At 49.7% G+C, this 22806-nt stretch overlaps 1 protein-coding gene across 1 annotated transcript in view; it reads left to right on the top strand.

The window, feature by feature from the left end:
* Positions 1-592: 592 nt before the first annotated feature.
* The window catches only part of ZMAT4 (zinc finger matrin-type 4), a 52333-nt gene continuing 30119 nt past the window's right edge, over positions 593-22806 (top strand). Inside the window, exons 1-2 of the mRNA XM_036396561.2 lie at positions 593-713; positions 15175-15276. Coding sequence (XP_036252454.1) covers positions 15175-15276 — 102 coding nt within the window. The 5' untranslated portion in view covers positions 593-713. The remainder of the gene's footprint in view (positions 714-15174; positions 15277-22806) is intronic.

Raw genomic sequence — 22806 nt, 5'->3', positions numbered from 1 at the left:
TAATCCAGGGGATTAAAATGAGTGTGTCATCTGCAGAAGTAAGAGTCTGGGAGTGTGTTCTCTTTGATACCCTTCGCAGCCCCTGCAAATCAGACACGCACATCCTTCTATTTTCACAGCGGGGAAAACTACAGACTCACAGAATGACTTGGCTTGGAAGGGATAGCAGAGACCATCCAGTTCCAACCCCTGACATGGGCACGGACACATTCCTTCAGATCAGATTGTTCCAAGTCCCAGCTAACCCACCCTTGAGCACCTCCAGGGATCCAGGGGCAGCCACAGGTCCTCCAGGGCCTCCCCATCCTCACAGGGAGGAATCTCTTCACACCCCTGATTCAAATCCTCCCCTCTTTCCGTTTCCTCGCGTCCCATCGCTCTCTGCCCGCCTCAGCTCCGTGCCCCGGGGGGCGGCCGGACCGGGCGGCTCCGGAGCCGCGGGGCCGGGGGCTGCGGGGCGGGCGGGCGGCCCTGCGGAGCTCGGCGGAGCCAATGGCGCTGCCGGGGAGGAGCCGCGGCCCCGGCCCGGCCCCGCCCGCCGCCCCCCGCCGCACTCGGCCTGGGCTCGGCGGAGCGGCGGGAGCTGCGGCTGCGGCGGCCCCGGAGCGCGGGGCAGCGGCGCCGGCGCCCGGCTGGAGCGGCCCCGCCGCGCCCGAGGCACCGGCCCTGGAGGCGCTGGGCATCGGCCCCGCAGGCAGCGGCCGGACCCGAAGGTACCGGGCGGCGACCCGCCGGTTCCGCGGGGGTGGCTGCGGGGATCTGTTGATGGGAGTTGCAGGAAAGTTTGCAGAGAGAGCGGAGGCTGCTCACAGCGGTGTCGGTGCGGGCGGTGGGAGGCGGTCCGGTGCCGGCTGGGACTGACTGACTGCCTGCCTGCCGGCGCGGTTCGGGCGATGCCAGCGCTGCTGCGGATGGAGCCGGGCTGCGGGTTCGCCCCCGGGATGCTGTGCCCCCGTGCCACCCCGCAGCCCCGGCGGTGACCGGCGCTCGCCCTGCCAGCGCTCCAGCCCCGCGCCGAGCCCCCGGGTGCCTTCCCGGCGGAGTTTTTAGGGAATGCTGCATCCACCTGTGAGGCGGCGGGCGGAGCGGGCAGGCCTGTGGGTGCAGGACCCTGGGGAAGCAGCCCCTGTGCCGCCGCTGCTGCTGCTGCGGGTGCAGCTCGGGGTGCTCTGCTGGGATGAGCTCCGTCCGCACCGGCGGCCCCACGGCCCAGCGGCGGAACGGGAGCTCCCGGGGCTCTCGGGGTACGAGCAGGGATGTCTGCAGCTGCGGGAAAACAAGGCTGTTCTCTGCGTTGTTTGGGAAGTTGGGAGAACTTCCCGAGGCAGCAGGGCTTGGGGAGCAGCAGGGAGGCCGCTGAGCCGGGCTGGGGCCGCCGTCCCCGGGGACAGCTCGGCCGGCTGAGGGGATCGGGCCGTGAGGCCGGGGGGCTGCCGGGCCCCACGTGTTGCACTGCGGGTGTCCGGAGGTCAGAGCCCGGCCAAAGCTGTCCCTGGCACAGCGAGAGTGAAATGAGCCCTGGTTCGCGCTGTGGGAAGGGTCTCTGGAGCTGCCCCCTGAGCAGATTGCCAGCGGTTCGTGTTCCTCAGTGAGTGACACCAGGCTTGGGCAGTGCCCCCCTGGTTCCTGACCCTAACCGTGCTTGGGTGGCTGTCCTTGGGACACCCACACACTCCTCTTAACCTCCCGTGAGGCTGAAGCGGCCTGAGCGTGTGGTGTATTCGGTGAAGAAGAAGATTTGCAGAGTGTTGAGTTAAAAACCATCAGTTTGCGTTTTCTGCGTGAGGTTGTGCTGTTTGCTCTTGCACGTGCAGTCCCTCTGCAAAACACAACCAGGGAGGTGAGAGGTGAGCAGGGGATGCTCTTGGGCAGGAGCAGCTAAGAGAGGGGGATGCTGGAGAGAGGGAGCTTCAGTTTTGGCTTCCTCATCATTCCACAGGAAAGGAATAGTGACCTGGAGCAGTGCCTGACACTGCCCTGTGCTGTGGGGCAGCGAGGAGCAGGGACCTGATAAACAATAAGAGGTGTCTTGCTAAAGGTTCTAGACAGTGACTCATCTGCTGTAGGAAGGGACAGGAAGGAGAGGCAGCACAGGAGCTTTCTAGAGTACAAATGGGTCTTTCCCCCTGATTTTATCAGAAGCAGGAGGCTGGGAATCCTTTATTGTTCTCAGAATAGTGTGGTCTTTCCACCTGATTTTATCAGAAGCAGGAGGCTGGGAATCCTTTATTGCTCTCAGAATAGTGCAGACCTGTAGGTTATAAACCTCCTGATGCAAGTGTCCCTGTACCAGCACCTTCTGCATCCCTGTCCCTGGGGAGGATCCTGCTGTCGGGTCACATCCTGGGGTGGGACAGTTTCAAAATTTGAGGTGATTTCCAGTCCTCACAATTGATTTTATCTGACCATTTTTATTCACTTGTGAGTCTCTCCGAGTAATTGATCCCAGTCTGCGCATTTCACCAGGTTCTGCGTGTGCCTGCCTGGCTGGGGTGTTTCAGAAGTCATTTCCCTTGCCTCTGAGCTGCTCAGTCTTAACTTTTCTCCTTCATCCAGCCTTCCTCCCTCGGGCTTTTCTGCCTTCTCCTGCCCTGGGCAGCACAGGTGCAGTGCTGCTGCCTTTCACTTTTCCAGGTGTGCTGCACCCTGCGAGGCCTCCCCAGCTATTGGCAGCGTTGCTGACTGCCCCCACTTGAAAAGTGTCTGGATAAGGAGTTGATTTGCTGATATTTGCCTGGATTTGTTTTATTTGCTGCTTCCAGTTTGCAGAGGAATTGGTGCAGCCAGTTGGTCCTTGCTGACTGAGCACCTTGCTCACAGCTGGCTTCCTCTCTCGGGGGGATTTATGGCTCCTGCACCACCTCTCTCCCTTTGCTGGGGATTTACCTGGGAATGCTGATGTCTGGTCGGGTCTGGGGGTGGATTTGTAATTTCTCCCTGCAGGGAGGGAGGGAGGGAAGATCCCCAAACAACAGACAGCCCTCACGCCAGTAGTTAAGGGCAGAAAATAGTGGGGGTTTGCTAAGAATTGTTCCTTTGCAAGAAGCAACTTTAGACCAAAAGTTGGCATATTTTTGAGACCTGTGAGTCTCTAAGCATACCCTTTTCCCTTGCAAGGTGCTCTTTCACAATTAGGCAGGCTCTTCAAACCATCTTGGAAATGGCTGTGGGGTCCTGGGGCTGGTCCAGGCTGGTCCTTGCACTGCTGCCCTGGGCACTTTGGGATCTGGGGTTCTCACTTTATGTGGGTTAAGCTCCCAAGGAAAGAGGTGTGACTTGAGATCCAGAACTGGTTTGAGAGATCAGAACTGGGCCAATTTCTAGGCCAGAGTGGGGCTCTGGGTGTCCCAAGGGCAGATTTAGGTACAGAAACAGCTGAAGGTCAAGGTTCCCACCTCCCTTCCTTGCACAGGTGCCTTCCTCTGCTGAACACAGAGGGGCTTGTGTCCCTGACATCTGCTGGGCAGGTGGCAGGACATAGCTTTATTGCTCCTTTCAAAGCACGAAAAACACCCCTCGCTGAGAAGTACTGGAGCTGTGAAATGCAGATGGGGCTGCCCCCAGCAATAGCAGCAGCCTCGGGGAATGGAGAGAAAGCTTTTCTTCATGCCCTACCACCTCTCCCTCTGAAGTTCACTGTGTCTGCATCCCCCAGAGGAGGATTTAACAGCACCAGGCTTTGCTGTAACCCTCAGGCACCGTGTGGATGAGCCTGGGTGGAGAAATGGCTGAGTGGGACAGTGCTTCCTTGCCTTTTCACCTCTCCTGCGATTTCCTGCATGCCTTGTTGGTACCACACTCCACATCCCCTGCCCTCCTGGGTGTCAGGGAGAGAGGCCAGGCAGTGTGCAGGTTTGGGGCACCACTGATGCCCAAAGGCTGCCCTGCTCTGTCCTGCAGCAAGCTTGAGAGGTTTAGTTAAGGTGTGTGTGTATATACACACACACACACACATATATATATACACCTTATTATATACATACCTTATTTAATATATACATACCTTATTTAATATATACATACCTTATTTAATATATACATACCTTATTTTATATACATACCTTATTATATATATACCTTATTATATATACGTACCTTATTTAATATATACATACCTTATTTAATATATACATACCTTATTTAATATATACATACCTTATTATATACATACCTTATTTTATATATACATACCTTATTTTATATATACATACCTTATTATATATATACCTTATATATATGTATAGTTAAGGTAGGTTTAGTTCATGTATATATAGGAGTACCTTTGTGAGTACATTTAAAAAGTCAAGAGGTATTAACTACATCTTTTTCTGAGCTATGTGCAGGAAAACAAAGGGTTTTCCAGGCTGGCTCGTGCCTGCTCAGCCTGGCTCATACACAAGAGCCTTTGGGTCTTTGTGTTTCTGGTCACCTTGCAGCAGGCACAGGCTGCTGTGGTTTCTCTCCTCCCTTTGCACCCTGTTCTGCTGACGCCTGCGTTTTCCTGGGCCTGGAGGTGTGAATGCTTTACCTGGCAGCACCTCCTGCTCCTGCAGAGCAGAAGATGGCTTTTTGCAGGGAACCAGGGGGAGCCGTGCCACTCACTTCTTCCTTATTAACTAGAAAGGAATGAAGTTGCAGAGGGATCAGATTTTTGAGAAAGACCCAGAGTTCCAAAATGCTCCCAGAGGATAGATCCCTAATTACTCTCTAATTGCATTAGAGTTTAATTTGTTGTTGTTTTTACTGTAATGTTCCCATTTTCCTCGACAGTTTGCTCTGTTTCATTAACTAGAAATGGCTGGAGATGAATATTTGCAATATCAAAACTTGCCTGTTGTGCAATGCTTGACAGGTTTTAGACCTTTATTGTGCTGTCAGGGGGCCTGGGTGAGTTTGCCAGCCCTGGCTGCCTGGGACTCAAACCTCAGGTGCAGCTCTCACCCAAAGGCAGCATTTTGCCTACACATGCAGGTTTGGTCCTGAGTGTTTTGGTGTCTGTCCTGCTTCCAGGAGACGTGGAAAAAGCTGAGCTGTCCCCAGAGCAGCTTATGGGCAGCTGCTCTTCAAAAGCCTTGTTTAATCCATTTCTCCTGAGCACAGTGGGGAGCTGGTCTGGAAATGAATTTGGGAAGCTTCAAAAAGGGTTTTTCAGGAGCTTCATTTAGAAAGCAATAGGGGAGAAGAATACTGCTGCTCTTAATTCTGAAGCAGAAATATATTTACTGTGCCTTGTTTAAGGGGAAATGGTGTAGAAGGTATGGTTAAGCTTAGACCTGCTTTTTGCCAATGCATCTTTGTTGGTGAAACAAATCCTGAAGGTGGGAGAGTATAAATAAACCTTTCCAGTTTATGGCACCCTGGAGGTGTCACTTGTCTCCTGCTTTGCTCTACTTGCTTATATATCACATCCATGTTATTTGTGTGTGTCACAGAGGGCACCTGAGCCCATTGCCCGTGAGCTGGGTGTGATGGAGCTGCACCCACAGCTCTCAGAAAGTGACAGGAACCATGAGGAAACATGGGGAGCTGCACTGTGAACTCAAAACTGCTCCTAAATTTCATCCAGCCACTTAAAAACAGTGGGTGGAGCTGGTGGTGAAGTGAGGCGTTGGTATTTAAAGCTTGGAGGATGCAGCCAGAGACATGACACCCAGCAGTGAGCTGTGAAGGTGAGACATGCCCTGGTTTCAAAATTCACCAAGAAAACGGGAAAAGCTTGGAGTGCTGGATCTGCAGCACCTGGAGTGGCTTGTCAGAAACCCCCAGGAACGGGATGGAGCTGAACACCCACAGCATTTGAAACCATAAATTAGTGGGTTAAAGCTGCTGCTGTGCAGAATGCTGTGCAAGCCCCTCTATTATTTGATATACAATGAGCACATGTGAGCTGATTGTGTTAGAGGCAGAAGCTGTGGTGGCCTGGCTGTGTGAGCAGGGTGCTCAGGCTGGCAGCTCCCTGCTCTCAGCTGTAACCCTGGATCTCAGGACACTGGGGATGCCACCTCTGAGCTTCAGTGACAGCACTGAAGCCAGAGTTTGGTTTGCCTCAAAATGAAAACTAATTAATCAATTCCGTGTTTTCCATCCTGCAGTGTCACTGGTGAAAGCATCAAGATGATAACTGTGGATTCAACTGCTCATTTGGAAATACTGTACAATTACACAAGTTTATGACAATATTATTTCCTGCCACCAGAGATGATTCACAATACTACTAATTGTGGCAATAATTAATCTGTCTAATTTTCAAGCACGCAGCTGTAGCTCGTGGTAGTCTGGCGGGGGCAGGAGTCACACAGAGTGTGGGGACCCATTATTTTCTCTGGTTAATTATCAGAGGCCTTCAGTGCACTTGCAGCTTGTTGTGCTTTTTGAGGAGGTGCAGGGCTGCTCCCACAGGCAGAGGGGGGGGTCCCAGCAGATCCCCACATCTGGGAACAGGGGAGTGAGGACAGAGGCATGTGAGGAGCCAGTTCATTGTGTCCTGCCCTGACAGTGGGTTAGACAGGACATTGCAAAGCAGCTGGGCTGGTTTTGGCTTTGCAGAACATACAAGGAGCATTTTTGAGCCCTTTTTCCTCCTAGCCAGACCATAAGGCTGACAGCCACGGGCGCAGGATAATCTACAAACTCCACTTGGAAAGCCAATGGTATATGAAACACATTAATTTGGTTTAATGCCTTTCTGTTGCTTCTGAGTACCACAGGGGACGCCTAATAAATACTGTAGGAATTGGAATTCCCAGACTATGCAGGGAAAGGGAGACCTTTCCAAACCTATGAGTCAGAGCCGGTCTCTGAAAGGAGCAGCCGGTGCCCAGCTCCAGCCCTTCTGCAGTGGCAGTTTAATTTCTCACAGAAATAGAACAATTTGCATTTCTGGGGACCCTTTGGCATGCAGGGCTGGAGCACTGCAGTGGGCATTGATGAACCGTTTCTCATTGCTCATCCATTGGTAAGGGACAGAATGTTTTGTTTTTTTTTCCAGAGGAGAAGATGAAACATGAGTTATCTGAGTGGCTTGCTGAGATGCTCCCAAGCCCAAGGAAGACAGGTCTGACATAAAACTCATAAAACAAAAAACATAAAACAAAAAACTCATAAAACATAAAAGTCCAGCATGCTTTTGTTTAGTGTGGCTGAGAGTGGGAGATGTTCCTGCTTCTTAGAAGAAAGCAAATGCAAACAAAAGGAGGGGTTGGTTTTTTTCTTTTTTTAAATCAAAGATGGGCAAAGATAAAGAAAGGGCTGTAGGAAGGATGTAAATGTTTTATGTTTTACTTAAGATAAAGCTCCTTGTTTGCTGGTGCTCACAAAGCTAATAGACAGATTACATGATAATAAGAAGGAGTTTAATGAAATCTGCCGATACCCTTTAGAGGATGTGGAATTTGGATGTGCAGTTTAATGAGGCCAGAGGTTTAGCTGCTGTGTGCTAACTGGAGGACTCTGGACACATTTGCATTCCTGGTACCTTGTTTCTAATAATTTCATTGATGACAAGAAGCTGTGCTGTGGCTGGAGGGAGCAGAGTCCGTCGCTCATCGCAGGCAGGGAGGGTTCCTGGCTGGAGTTTCTCGCTGCCTTGGTGGCACCCGAGCTCCTGTAGATCCTCAGCAGGTGGCAGTCAGTGAGTCATCTCTGGCTGGCAGCACAGGGTGGGAGAGCAGCCATCCTGGGCAGTGGAGAGGAGCTCTGCCCACCTGCTGCACCAAAACTCATGGATGACCTGGAGCATCTCTGCCTCTGCTCTCTCTAGCTCGCTAATGTCAGCTGGGCAGGGAGCATTTAGAGCTGTCAGCAGTGACAGTAAACTGATCTGGGGTTAGTGCTGCTGAGCCTGATTGTGGTTTTGGGAAGAGGTGCTTTAGCTTAGCCAGCCAGCCAAGCATGCAGCCTTTTATCAGGGATCCAGAATTAAAATAATCCCCCATCAGCGATGGACAGATTTGTTCTCTGGAGGCTTCTCCTAAGTCTGTTGCCACCTTACACGGCTTTTCCTCTTGGATTTCTGAGCTGAAGCTGATGGGGACTGACAAGCCCTGATTATGCAAAGTACCAGAGGCAACGGGCTGCCTGCATGGGATTCAGCTTGCCTCGCTTCCTGCCATTTTCTGTGTTATTAGGGAGCCGTGGAAAAAGTGGGTCCTGCTTATCCAAAAATGAGTGTGTGCTCCTGGCTGGGCTGTGCAGGGCAGGGCTGTGCTGGGCCTGGCCAGGCAGCAGTGACCCGGCTCCAGGGGTGCCCCAGCCTGTCTGTGCCCACGCTCAGCCAGTGCTGAGGCTATTTATGTGTCTTTTTGTGAGAAGCCACCGTTTCCACGGCAACAGTGAGCATCACATGCTAGCCCTGGCTGTGGTGTGTGAGCCCGCGAGGCGCCCTGACACCCGCCAGGGTCCCTGCTCATGGCTAGGGGCACCCAGAGCTGCCAGAAACACCCCTGGGTGGTGGTGGGATGGGAGCAAGAGTGATGGGGAGAGCACCAGGATGTGGGAGCAGGCACCAGGGTTTTGTGTCGCGACCCAGGACATTCCTCTGGGTGATTTGAGACCCTGGCAAGGAGTCAAAACCACCTGTGCCTTCCATTTTAGCCCATGGAAACAATTCCCAACTTTGTGTGAAGATTTACAAGGCACAAGAGTTTGAGCAGAATGACAGTGAATTTGTCACAGGGTGAAAAAGTAGAATTTTGGGGGATTTAGAATGGGGGTTCAAGAGGCAAGATGGAGGAATCTGGGCTTGTTCTGTCCTTCTTCTTCTTGGCCTCCATCTTCTGCTGTGATGGTGGCACTTTCAGATTGGTTTAAAGTAGAGACAGACTGTCTAACACAGGTGATAGGTATTGGAAAATTATTGTAAATAAAGCACAGGTAGTTCTTAGTATAAAAAGCCAACACCACCCCAAGGGCAGGGACTGTGCCACAGCCCGACCTGCTGGACAGATCTCAGCAGGTCAGGGAAAGAATGGAATAGATGAGAGAAAATAACTTTGAAAAGCAGAACCGACGAATCTCAACTTCTTATTTGGTTGTGGGGCTGGGAAAAAAGATTTTCTGGTACCTCAAAAGTCATCTCAACCACAGAAACCCGAGAGTTTTGGACCAGGCTGTGCTGGGCCAGGCATCATCCCCAGGCTGGGGAGGCCTGGGCTTAGTCAAGGAGAACTTGCTCCTGCAGGGAGATGGGAGCCAGGTCAAGGTCCCTGTTTTGCTAATGCAGGTGAGTCCCTCCCCTGTGCCTCCAGCAGCCCCTCTACCCCAAGTGTAGTCTCTGCAAAGCCTGCACAGATCTGTTTTAATGCTTATTTCAGGAGGTTTCTGGGCTTTCCCCTCTGCTAAGGGTTGAGCTGTGCCACCTGGCCATGCTGGAGTGAGTGACAGAGCCCTGTCCTTGAAGTGTGCTGGGCACAGAGTCCTGCAGCACAAAATCTGATTGCTCTGCCTTGAGTTCCTGCAAACTGTATTAAACCAGTCACAATATATCAATCTCCCTTTTTAAAATGTATTTTTATTCAAATCAGCACATGTTTGCAATTAAACCCTGCTACACGATGTAGTGTGAATAATTAGAAAAATTCATGTGCTTAATGAATTTGTAGGGAGGGAATGATGCTACTCCCAGAACTGCAGCGTGGCTCCCTCTGAACTTGGCAGTGGCCATCCCTCATGTCCCCTGAGGCACTTTGGGGCGTGGAGGGCTCGTCTCCACTGCACACCCAGATCTGTCCTTTGCTCTCTGCTTCTGTGTGCCTGTAATTTCTCTTGCTTGCCTTTTGTTCCCCTTCAAACAGGCAGGTCAAGAAGTCACCAGCTGGATTTTAGTGCCATAAGCTCGAGTTTCCTGCTTCTGCTTCCACCACCATCAGGTGGGTGCTGTGGTGCAGGTGGGGGCTGCAGAGGAACACCTGGAGATGTGGCCCTGCTGTTGTTCTGCCTGGAGGAAAATTATTGTAAATAAGGTACACGTAGTTTGTAGTAGGGTGTTGCCTGCCACAGAGCACTCCTTCTCCTGATGTGTTCATCAGGCTCTTTCCTTGCTTGGTTCAGTTTATATAAATGGGACCTTGATGGTTGGGTGAGGAGATGGGAACATCTGGCAGCTTTCCCCCTAGCCCAGAGCTCATGAGTCTTGGGGATTCAGTGGGACATCCTTGGCAATTTCCTCCCCACAGTGGCATGAAAGCTGAGAGGCTCTTTTCAAAAACACCATCTCTGTCCGTTGTTGTGTGACTGTGCTTTTCTTAGTCCTGCCAAACACAGAACCCCACAATGGTTTGGGTTAGAGAAGAACTTAAAAATCACCTTGTTCCAATTCCCCTCTGTGGGCAGGGACACCTTCCACTAGCCCAGGTTTCTCCAAGGCCCATCCAGCCTGGCCCCCTTGGGCACTTCTATCAAGCAGCCCAGCAAATGAGCAACTTGCCTGCTTACACTGGGGGAAATCATGTGGGGTGAGGCACATTTTGGGATGCTGAGGCTGAGCCTGGCGTGCACTGAGGCTGTGTCTCCCCCTTGCTGTTCTCCACAACCTCTCCTCTCCGTGCTGACACATGCAGCAGCCACGTGCAGGATCTCTCCTGCTCCCCAGCTCGTGCCACACACAATCTTGTTCTGATTTTCAGGGCTCCAATAAAGCGTGTCCAAATGCATCAAAGGCTCAGTGCAGAAGTGAAGCAAATTGACTCTGTGGAGGATTTAGGGAGTGGAGGGAGTTGGGATAAACCCCAAACCAAACAAGAACTGCAGGGAAGGTGAAGCATGGTAGAGACAGCAGATGTTCAGCACAGCTGGAGGGACGTGGAACATCTTTGGTTTGGCAGGAGAATGGGAAAAAGTGAAAATAGCCCACACATCCTCTGGAGATGTGGCTTGTAGGGAGCTCTCTGTGGGTAGGGACACACTGCCATGACCTGTGGGACACAGGATTGTCTGGGCTCTGTTATTGCTCTGCTCCACCTCTCTGGGACAGCAAGGAAATTCAGGTGCTGGTACAGGCTGAGGCTGCAGATGCCATGGCTGTCAATTTGGGCTCTTGCACCAGCTCAGGGTGGGCTGCAGAGCCCTGTCACCACCTTGGGATGGCCTCTCCTGTCCTGTCCTGTCTGTGGCTACCAGCAGCTCAGAATTGGCCCAGGTTGCCCCATCCCAGCCCTTTGCCTGGCTGCTGTGGCCTCCAGCACCCAGACTGCCTCAAGGCAATAGAAACAGGAGGAGAACTGCACTCATGGAACAGGCTCAGCCATTGTCTTGTCGTGCTGGGAAATCAGGCACTTCAAAAGGCAGTTTTGCATTTCTTCAGATGCCTCGATGTAAGTGCAGTGACAGAGTTGCTCAAAGCACATTAATTATTAGTAAAGGCTTTTTTTCTTTTTATTGCAAGACAAATTAAACAACAGACAAAAACAGGAGGTGTTACACGAGATGTTAATCCATGGGAGAGTGGCAGCAGCAAAAGCCACAAATAATTCATAACATGAAAATCAGGACATTTAATTTTTGGCTTCTTGTTTGCATTTGGCATTTGTGCACATGCTCAGTTGCTGCTTCTCTTGTGCTCTGGTGTGGAGATTTTGGAGGCTGTTAATTTTGGAAAAAGTGATTGTAGGTCTTCAAGAGTAAATCAGATAAGAGACCACATTTTTCTTCTCTCCTCTTGACTGGAGAAAACCAAGTTGCTGAACCCTGTGTTTCTGTGGCACTCCTTGTCCTCGATTGGGCAATAGAAAAAATGAATGTGTACAGGAATTCCAGGGCACTTCCAGCACTCTCCTGTGTGACAGGGACACATTTAGCGTGTGACCCCACCTGGAGGGATTCAGCTGGTGCAATGCATTTCCTTAGAAAGGAATTTGGCTTTGCACATGTCTCTGATGTCAGCTGTGAGTTGCTATCCTCTAAAATTTAGTGCAGCTTAGTTAGCACCTTCCTTGGACATTGCCAAAACCTGGCGTCAGTCTGATGAAATTGATTTTTCATTGAGCTGTTACAGTCACTGAAACTGCTGAGAAGAATTGCAACCATATGGCACAAGGTGCTGCAGACGAGGTCTCCTGTGACACGCCGAGCCGTTCCTGGAGATGCTGAGCTGACGTGTGCAGAGCCATGGATCTGGAGCAGGGAGGGGACTTGGCTCTGGAGTGTGGCACACGGGGCCATAATAAACCCCACAAAGCCATTGTCGTTTCTGGGAGAGGCCCCACCTGAGGAAGAGGACGCTAGGAGCTGCAGATATTTATACCTCAAGTGCTTCTGCTCAGCGTGACAGTCTGTGTCCCAGTGCCAAGGTTATGAACCCCGTGTTAGTTCTTCAATTCTCAGCCAGAAAAGTCTCTGAGGGTGTTCAGGGACGTGTCCCATCCTGCTCAGCACCTGTGGCTGCCCTTGAATGTCCCTCAGAGCTGAGGAGATGCTGATGGCAGGGAAACCCCTCCCTTCCCTGCTGCGTTTTGACAGATGGGCTGTGAGGGGAGATCAGCTGAGGGCTGGTCAGTCCTGGAGCAGTTAGGCAAGTGTGGGCAGGGAGAGAGTCACAGTGGTATTAAGTGATTAGAAATACATAAATATTAATTGCTTCTGAACTCCCTTTATCACACTTGCAGGCAGAAGAAGTTAATAAATCACTGCTCGGATTAACCCACAGAAGGGTTAGGCAGGAGAGTGGAAGCTTCTGTCACATGTAACTCTGCTCTGGGCGTGTTATGTGAGGCTCTCCCATTCCAGAGAGACTTTTATTAGGTAATTTGAATATTTACACATGAATTGTGGTGCACAACAGTCACACCATCAGCAGAACCACCGTGTTCTCCTGGTGCTGAGCCTGTGATATGAGGGGAGCACATCCCACACCTGTGTCAGAACTTGCTGCTTAGAGAAAATGCCTGAGATGCAGCTCCTGGATAAGCCTGTTCAGCCCCTGCTGCTATAAAGGAGGACACACGATTCCATTTGAGAAAAATAGACTTTGGCTCTGTTATCAGAGCACAGAATGCTGAACTAATGCTGAGAAGCTTTTGATTTACTCTGATTTTTGCAATGAGGGCTTCTACTAGCATTGCAGGCTGCATGCAAATGAAGGTGGTGTTACCTGTCTCTGGCTTGGTTGCTGGATTGAGGTTTAATGAGATTCTTTGGTTGGCTTTGTGTCAATCTGTTGGAGTTAAGTGAGATTTCTTCCTCCCACTTTGTTTTGCCTTTGATGCAATTTCGCAACACTTCTTGTATTCCTAAAAGGGTCTTTTGGTGTCTTTGAAAGTTTCTCAATGCAACATCTCTCTGGACAGAGTAAATGAGGATTAAAACTAGGCAGATAGCAAGAGAAAACAAGGAAATGTCTTTGCAGAATCAAACAAAGAGCAAGTGCAGCAGCAGAGGAGCTCTGAGATCAGTGTTTTTGTCTGGTAAACCAGAACACCTGAGCAAACCTTTTCCTGGAGCTCGGGGCCAGCTGGTCTCTCCAGGCTGGCAGTCTCTGGTGTCAGCTCAGCTGCTTGTTTTCATAAAATATAAATAACAATAACTGTGGGGTGGCAGGACGCTGGGATTTGGCATCAGCACCTCCAGCTGTGCTGCACAGCCCAGCAGTGACTGGTCCTTCTGCACCTGGCTTTGTCTGCTAATGAGATCTCATTGCCTCTTCATTTCCATGTTATTTTTCTTCCCAGTCAGTGGAATGAGCTCTATAAAACCTGTATTATCAGTCTTCATTATGCTCAGGTTTGTTATGATTGTGAATTAATAGATTTTATCTTGGCATTAATGAGAAGGCACCAGCCTCTCTTTTCCCTCTTACTTTGCATAGGGGGGTTGGTTTTGAATATTCTCTCTATGCAGCTGCTTCTGTTGCTTTCTGGCTCTTGGTTCAGACTGTTTTAAGCCTTTCTTGCTTGGGTTCAGACTGTTTTAAGCCTGAACCTTCCTGATCCACCCCTTGACTGTGAGTTCAGATCTGTGCACCTGCAGTGGCACAAGGAGGAGGTTATGGACAGAGGAGCAATGTGTTCCTGTGAATCAGAGCACTCTGCAAGCTGGTTTTAAAGGTGCAAGTGTCCTCATAGAAAGTTCTGGGGAGCATGTAAATATTTAAACAGCTGCTGGGGAACAGCACAGCCCAGTAAATCATCCAAACAATTCTCTTCCACATCTAAATTCAGAAGTACAACAGAGAGCTCTTCCAGCTTAAAACCACCTTCCTCCAGGTTGTGATGCTGTTTGCCTTCTCTATAAAAGCTTTTATAAGCTCTTTTAGTGTTGTATAACAAATGGTCAGGCGTGTTTTGTGCCATGAGGGATCTCTGTCAGAGCTGGTTCTGTGCCTGGTGCTCCTAGGCAGGAAAGGTGATGAAGAGCAGCCCTTGCCCTGTAGCTCACCTGTGGATGTCAGGGCAGGACAGCCCTGCTGAGGAACCTGTGCTGTGTCTGTGGCATTCAGAGGATGGTTGGTGCTTGGGCACACCTGTGTCTCCCTCTGCAGCAGCAAAGGGGCCCTGCTCTGGTCCCTGGGAACTGCCTGGGCTGAGGAATGAGCACTTGACGTGGGTTGTTGGTGCATAAACCTGGGGACTCCGAATGGGAGGGACTGGGGATGTGGGGGGACTTGTATTTGTGGGGTCCCTTGTGGCAGGGAGGAGTGATGAATCTGACTCCAAGTTCTTAGAGGGCTAATTTATTATTTTATGATGCTATATTATATTAAAGAATACTAAACTAAGCTATACTAAAGAATACAGAAAGGATACTTACAGAAGGCTAAAAAGATAATAATAAAAACTCGTGACTCTTTCCAGAGCCTCAACACAGCTTGACCTTGATTGGCCAATGAGTCAAAACAATTCACATGAAACCAATGAAACAATCACTTGTTGGATAAACAATGTCCAAACACATTCCAAAGCAGCAAAACACAGGAGAAGCAAATCAGATAATTCTTGTTTTCCCTTTCTCTGAGGCTTCTCAGCTCCCCAGGAGCAAAATCCTGGGCGAAGGGATTTTTCCAGAAAATATGACTGTGTGTCACATTTACACCTGCACAACATTGGTTTCACTCCCTCACGGTGACAAGAACTGGTTTGGCTCAACTGTTGCCTTGCCCTTGGCTCTATAGGAGCCTTGTCAGACACATCTGCCTGCTTTGTGTGACTGATTCTGCTTCTTGTCTCTTCTCTCTGTCATGCACAGATGAAATCCTCTGACATCGACCAAGAATTGTTCACTGAAAGTTACTGCAAGGTGTGCAGTGCTCAGCTGATCTCCGAGTCTCAGCGCGTGGCCCATTATGAGGTAGGATGTTCTTGGTGTCTCACTCCACTGTTTCAGTTCTGCTTGGAAGACTCAGCATTTGAAGAACTGTTTTTACTGTTTGTTTTTCCTGGGTTTTTTTCCCTGTTTTTCCTGGGTTTTTTTCCCTGTTTTTCCTGGGGTTTTTTTTCCTGTTTTTCCTGTTTTTCCGCTTACTCGGTCAGTGATGATGTCACTGCAGCGGTGTCTGCTGCATGTCTGGCTTTTTTTTTTTTCTTCTGTTTTTTGCCAAGTCAGCCTGCAATTTGATCAGGACTGAAGGAAGCACAGTTAGCAAGGAGAGCAATTAAGAGTGCAGCAAAAACAAGCTCGGGTTGTATTAAATGTGCTGCACTGTGGTTTGGTGAGTAGGAATCACTGATTGTGCAGAGAATAGATTAGAATTTGTGAATGTATTTAAGCACTTAAGAGGTAGTGAGCAATGAATAATTAGAAAGGATGGATTATTAGAGACATGTTAGAACAGCAATTAACAGCACTGCATATCTTCAAAACAAACTTAAATACATTCCTATTAAACCAGAAGGAAATTATGGAGGGATATGATGCTGTAAAATCCTTCAGGGAAGGAAACTCACTGCCTGGGTGTAGATCCTGCCAGGGTGAGGGGCTTTTTGAACAGAGATTCTCAGGTTCAAATGCAGAGGAGGTGCAGGGTCACTGTGTGGTGGCTGTGCACAAGGGATTGTCCTCCCCTGGGAGCATGTGAGATGCTCCAGCCTGTCCTGGAGGACTCCAGAAGTGATGCATGTGTGCATTATCTATAAAACATAGTTTTTATATGGAGAACAAACTATATTAACTCTGTATACTCATAATATATAAAATAGAGATAATACAGATATTTGGATAATATGGAATAATTTGATTTTGGTGGTCATGGAGGTCTCCTCGAACCTAAATGGTTCTGTGATTCTGTGTGATGAGCTGGGGGATGAGGGATTTCTCTACTCAGGGGAGTGCTTTGCTTCTGTTTTTGGTTACATGGAGACTCCCAGTGTCTGCAGAGTTCCAACAGATGCAGAATTTGTGCACAGGGACCCGGAAGATGAAGTTACCCCAGGCCTGACTTGTGTGTTTTGCAGTTACTATACGAGGGAGACAATTGTGTGGCCAGCAGAGGATGTGCAGGAAGCTTAATGTACATGATCTGAGGATGCTGTTCTGCATCAATTAACAATGGGAACAAGAATGTACGTGTGCTTGTAGGGCACTTTACGTGTCTGTTTTGGTGAATTTCTTAGGAGCTCTTCTGTAACTGCTCCTCTGGCTGCCCTCTGTGTGCAGCAGAGATCCCTGGCAACTCTGTGAAGTTGAAGGCTGCAGTTTTAGGGACACCTTCCAGATCTGATACTGGGCAGCGTGGATGCCAAATTTTGCCTGCAGGAGGCAGGAGCAGTGCTGCAGACACGGGAGCAGCTCCTGGTGAGCCTCAGGGTGCTCAGCCAATCTCATCTCCTCTGCGCCTGTCACTGTAGGTATGAGCTGAATCATTAATTCATAGCAGATGTTTTTGAAATGTGGAAAACAACACTGTTTTCTGTTGTATATTTTAGTGCGAGGTGTTGTGCTCGTTTGTCATCCGCTGTGAAATCCCAGCAGACGCTGAGATGTTGGGCACAATAATGTCATTCCCAAATCTTGCTGCTGGGTTACATAACACAGAGAGGAGGCTTGGAGTGAGTGAGGTGTTGTCTTGGTTTGGAAAGACAGGTGCCTGCTAAGGAAGGCAGGAGCCTCCCCTGAAATGGAGAAAATGAACCCCCCCCTCACCCCACCTCTCTGAATTGCTATAAATTTTAAATTAAGGGGCTCTCAGGCAACAAAAATTATGGGAGCAGGAAATAACAGTTCTTTAATAGGGAAGAAAATAAAAGGATAAAATAAACAATGCCGTGAACTAAACCAACAGTGCCAGAGTCAGAACCCAGCCTGACACCCTGTGGGTCAGGGTGTGGGCAGCAGAACCATTGGAATTGTGGCTCAGCCCTCCTGCAGTGCCAGGGCTGGTTCTGCTGGAGCAGGGATCCTGGAGAAGGGTGGAGTCTTCCTTTGAAGATCCAGGGGAAGAAGAGGCAGCTGCTGCTCCTCTGGGGAATCCAGTGGAGAAGCCATGCTGGTGTTCCAGAAAATCAAGATTATATCCAGGTAGGAATGCTTGGCTGGTGTTCCAGAATCTCCAGATTATATCCAGGTAGGAATGCTTGGCTGGTGTTCCAGAATCTCCAGATTATATCCAGGCAGGAATGCTTGGCTCCTCCCTCTGGGCTCACATCTCCCAATGGGATGCTGTAGTTCTTATCAGCCATGCAGTGATATTCAATGGCCTCTTATCAGCAGATGTCCCCTCCCCAGAGGGAGGAGTGGGTGTGATCACTCAGAGAGATAAGGAAAACTGCCCACTTGGCAAAAGCCAACTGCCATCAGGATGGTAATAAATGCATCCTGCCTTGCAATCTAGAACAGCTGTAAAGACTATCTAGGATTCCCTCTTGTGGCCCAGAGGCTGGGAGTGCCTCTGCCCTGTGGCTGTGCCACACTTTGCTGCTCTCAGTGTCCCTTTGGGGCAGCTGTTCTGGTCACCACTCCCAAGTGTGATGCTCATTCTCGTGGTAACTTTCTGGCACCCTGGTCTCAAGAGCCCCACAGGCATGTGAGAGGCTGAAAACCTGCTCTGAGGTTTTCCAGGGAGGTGGATTTGGGGGCTCCATCCTGCCTGAGACTGCCAGCCCTTGCTGTTGGCCATTACTTAATAGCAGGAGTGTAAAATTCACTGTTTCGTTCTAATTATAAAGTAGCTGGCCACAATTTTCGCACCTTTCTTTTTTTTTTCTTCTTACTTTTAGAAAATGCTGTATAGTTAAAAACTGATTATTTTCATAGGGGAAATATCAACTTCAGAAGACTGAATTTTGTGCAAATCATTTTCCAGGAGCCCTGGGGGTGGCCACCCTGGGTACCCATGGGTGCTGAGGACCCTTGGTGGGTGCCAGGGCTCTGTCTGGTTTTGTTTTGGTCAGCAGTGCCCTTATCCTTCCTGAGAGAGCCTGGAGAGAAAGGGAATTGATCCACTGCCTCACTAGCGCAGTCAAGTGAGCTCTGCAGCCCTTGTGCCAGGGACTGGAATCCTGGCTCTCTGTGCATGCAAAATAAGACATTTCTCTGTAAGAAAATAGAGGGAAGCAGCCTATGAAAGGGGGACGTTTTTATCTTGCCAAACAGGAATAGTCAGTTCCAATCGCTGTCTCATCTCCTTCTCCAAATCACCAACCAATAACTTTTCTCCTGTGCTACTTTGCCAGGAATAAAAAAATGATTTTATGTCAGTCACGCAGTATTAAGTGATATTATTTCCAAGGGCAAGCGTAGTGGAAAAATGACAAAAGGATCAGAGTGTTTGCAGCACTTTGTGCTTCCAGCTTGACACACAGCAAATACTGCCTTTATTACATGTGCTTCATGCAACTGTGTTTCTGGCTTTGTCTGACGTGTCCGATGCACCCTGGCTCTCCTTCCCATGCTGCTGAAAGTGCCAGGTCCTGCCCTCCTCTCGAGGGTTCACCCCAGGACAGAGCTGAGCCTTGGGGTATTGACTTGGCTCCCAAATTAAGGAGCCCAGCTCACTCTGCAGTGCTCTGAGTATCTCCAGGGGCTGCTGCTGAGCAGCTGTGAGTGAGGGATGAGGCAAACCTTACTGTTGGTGCCCAACAGAGTGTGCATTTGCATATTTTAATTCTGCAAGCAAATTACTGCCTTAATTTGTCCCCTGAAGTATCAGAAAACTCTCTCCCCACTTCTGTTTCTGGAATAAAGCGGGGAGGTACGGATGCCTGAGACAATCCCTGGATGCCAGGTATCCCTGAGCTCCCCTGGCTGCCCTTTCCTCCTTGGGAGGAACAAAAGGGAACAGGGTGGCTGTTTGGTGAAGAACGCATGTGCTGCAGGTGCTGGATGGCTGCAGGAGGTGGCCAGGCAGGGTTTAGGGAGGGTATTTCACACCTGAGGGTATTTCACACCCTGTGGTCCAAGGGGTGACAATGTGCTGCGCTTGCTGCAATGCCATTGGAAGTCTTTGCTGCAGAAATGAGGTTTTTCTTTTCTGTATCTCTGCATCTTTCCGTCCTCTGGAGCTTCCAGCCTCTTTGGCACTGGATTCCCTCTGGATTACCTGTAATTTAACACTTCCTTCCAGTTCTGTCTTTGAGAGAGGTTGTTTCAATCACTTTGGTGAGCTGCTCTGTAAATTAAAAAGCTGGAACAAAGAGAGCTAAGGTTTCTTAGTTAGCTCTGAGTCCTCATCTCTATGTGGAAGTGTTCACAGCCATTAGGAAGATGTTACCATTTATTTTCATGTTTCCCCTTGAAAATCCTGCAGGAAAATTACCTCATATACGAAGTTGCTCTCAGATTTCACCCTGAGCTGCACATTCATCACCACATTTGCTCCTCAAGCTGCTGTAATGCTCTTCTCCATTTCCTCCATAATCTTTATTGCTTCAGGTGTTCAGAGAGTGCTTTATTTTTCCATTTTAAATGAAGGAAGATGCCAGGTCTGGAGGAAGAGCAGCCCAGGAGGGGCCCGTGCAAGTGTCACCTTATGGGGTGGGGGAATGCTGCTTGAATGCCTGTGGTGGAGCAGCAGGGGAGGGCAAAGCGTATGAAAATTGAAATGCAGAAGAAACTGGGGAGAACAAATCAAGTGCCAATGCCCTTTGGCTGCTCTCTGGAGCTGTGCACTGTGGAATTTCTCACTCTGTCTCCAGAGCAAAGCAGGCGAGTGCTATCGACAGCCTCATCAGTGCTCCTTGTGTGCACGGGGCTGGAGGGGTGCTGGGGTTAATCTGCCTCCAGTTGGGCTGTCCTTGGCTGGAAACGTGTAAAGCAATGGCTTGTCTGAAGGAATAATAAACATTGTTTACTATTGGCACATTAGTGCCTTAAGGATCAAGATGTGTGTGCTCAGAGAGGCAATCCTGTGTCTGAAATATTAATGTGCTGCAAGGAGCACATACCCTATTTAACAAAATAAATGCTGTGCTAGAAAGCAAGGAGCTGGAAGGGTATGTTTCTGCTCCCAGCTCCCTGTGTGAGATGCTGCAAGCATTTCCAGGGTGGAGGAGTGGAAAGGATGTGCTTTAGCTGAAGGCAAGGGCTGCACAGGGCTGTAGTGTGTCAGTGATCATGGAAGGGAACGTGACATTTGCTGCCCATGGTCTCTGTTGTATGTTGCTGCTCACCTGCCATATTGTCTTGCTTTTGGTGGCAGTGACATGTAAATCCTTCAGAGGATGAAGGAGGAGGGGACACCTCAGCTGTTGTTGCCATGTCCTTCCCCACCACTGCTGGAATCTGCTGTGCCACAGGTTTTGGTGGGTGCTCAGACACTGCTGTTACCCTGCAGATCATGCTGGTGTTGGATAGAGGAACCTTGGCTGGAGGAGAAAAAGCTAAAGGGGGCACATTTGTGTTGCAGAGATGACAAAGGCGCTGCTCTGTTTGGTTTTTTTTTGTGTGCACATGCAGGAATGGATATTCCTTGGTCATTTGTGTCGTGGTGGCAGCCCCAGTTAAAATATAAACGTGGCCACCCATTGTGTGTTAGGGAGATAGGTGGGTGCCAGGGTTTTAGGGCACAAGGCTCATGCTTCTCTCTGCATGCTGCTGCTGCTGCATCGTGCTGGAAGCCAGTGGAGATGGGATGGGACTTTACAAGGCTCTATGTTACTGCTCTGTTGTCAACATTAATGGCTGAGCATTATTTTTAATGCACTCCCAGCGTCAAAATCTATTGCTAAACAGCAGTGGTAGCAGAGCAGATGAAGCCCTGTGCACAGCTCCCTTCCCAGGCACCTCTGCACACAGAGACCTATTGCTGTCTAAAAATAGCTGAAGTTAAAAGGTCCTTCAGAGCAGCAGTAGAACACACTGGGAAATTGGGACCCCAGGGTTAGCAGTAGTGGGGAGGCATAAGGGATGTCACATTAAAGCTACATGGAATGAAAACAACGAAAGGTTGCACTGGCTCAACCCTGGCCTGCATCCCTGGGAGATGAGTTCCTGCAGCTCTTGCCCTCCTGCAGCATCTCTTGCTGATCCTGCTGCACAGGAGGGCACCTCTTTGTTCCAGGTATTCACTCCTGCCTGTCTTCATTGTTTAAGCTCCCAGCCCATGTTTGGATCAGGGTTCTGGGTGTTTGGAAGCAGTTCTGCAGCTCTGTGTGTGTTGTGACAGACCCGCCCCCGTGCGCTCGGGCGCTCAGGAGTGACTGGCACTGACGCAGGGATTTGTTCCACACAGATCAGATGGGGATGGAATGGGAGCAGCAGCGCTGCTGCTGCCGTGGGGCTGGGGGGCAGCTGGTGTGCACTGGGTTTGTGTTAACTCTTCTGTTGCCTGCTGCTACTGGGATGGGGGGCTGTACCCACAGTGGAGTCCACCCACGCCTCGAGTATCAGTCCCCAGGAGTGACCCAGGATGAGGGACCTGAGCTGCAGGTGAGCAGCAGGAATTGAGCTTGCTGTGTGGAGCACATATCAGAAGTGTTGCCACGTTTCTCTTCCCAGAGAAAAGCAAGGCACAATTCTTCCCAAGGATTTCTGAGATTCACATTCTCTGAACCTCAGAGAAAGGGAAAGCACAATTCTTATCACTTGCTGTGCCTGTGTTTGTGCCAAAGTAGAATGCAATATGGAGATTGTTTGCCCAAAGTGAGGATGTTCTGTTTCCTTGGCCTGTCAGGGCCAGGTGTGTGTGTGTCAGGACTGTCAGGGGACAGTCACGAGATTCTGTGCAGTGTGAGTGCAGGGCAGATTCAGTTTAGATGAAATGTACTTAGTATAGTATAATAAAGTCATTAATTAGCCTTCTGATATCCATGGAGTCAGATGCATCATTCTCTCTCCCCTTTGTCGGAGTCGCCTTTGATTTGCAATATCAGAAGTTCCCAACCTGCTCACTCTATCCCTGCATCCCCTTTCCCTTGGCATGTGTAGAGAATCCTGGAATGGGTTGGGTTGGAAGGGACCTTTAAAGGTCTAGTCCAGCCTCTGCCAAGAGCAGGGACACCATCAGCTCAATCAGTTTGCTCAGGGAGGTACGTTGCCTGGAAAAATCCCATAATACCAATGGATTAAATGCATGGCTGCATTAGTGTAGATGTAAGATCCACCTGCAGAAGGAATGTGAGGGACTCGGGAGGGACTAGCAGTGGGTTTAGGGAGGAGCAGGTGCCTGTGGTGGCCCCAGGTGCTGAGCCCAGCTGCTCCTGCCATGCTGCTCTGACCACAGCCTCTAAGGAGAGTGGTTTCCTCTCCACAGGGTACCCAGCAGTGTGTTGGACAAGGGATACTTTGACTACAGTCAAAACCAATATAGGAAGCAGTAAAGCTAAAGATCACAGCTGAAATGGTGATTCCTGAGACAGAAAATTCATGTGTAGGATCCCCACTTGGAGTCAGCCTGGCCATCCAGGTGGAATGATATCAGGAATAAGCAGATATAAGGAAGTGGAG

The sequence above is a fragment of the Molothrus ater genome, chromosome 28 (assembly GCF_012460135.2).
Source record: "Molothrus ater isolate BHLD 08-10-18 breed brown headed cowbird chromosome 28, BPBGC_Mater_1.1, whole genome shotgun sequence".
In the NCBI taxonomy this organism is placed as follows: domain Eukaryota; kingdom Metazoa; phylum Chordata; class Aves; order Passeriformes; family Icteridae; genus Molothrus; species Molothrus ater.
This window is presented reverse-complemented; position numbering and strand designations above follow the sequence as displayed.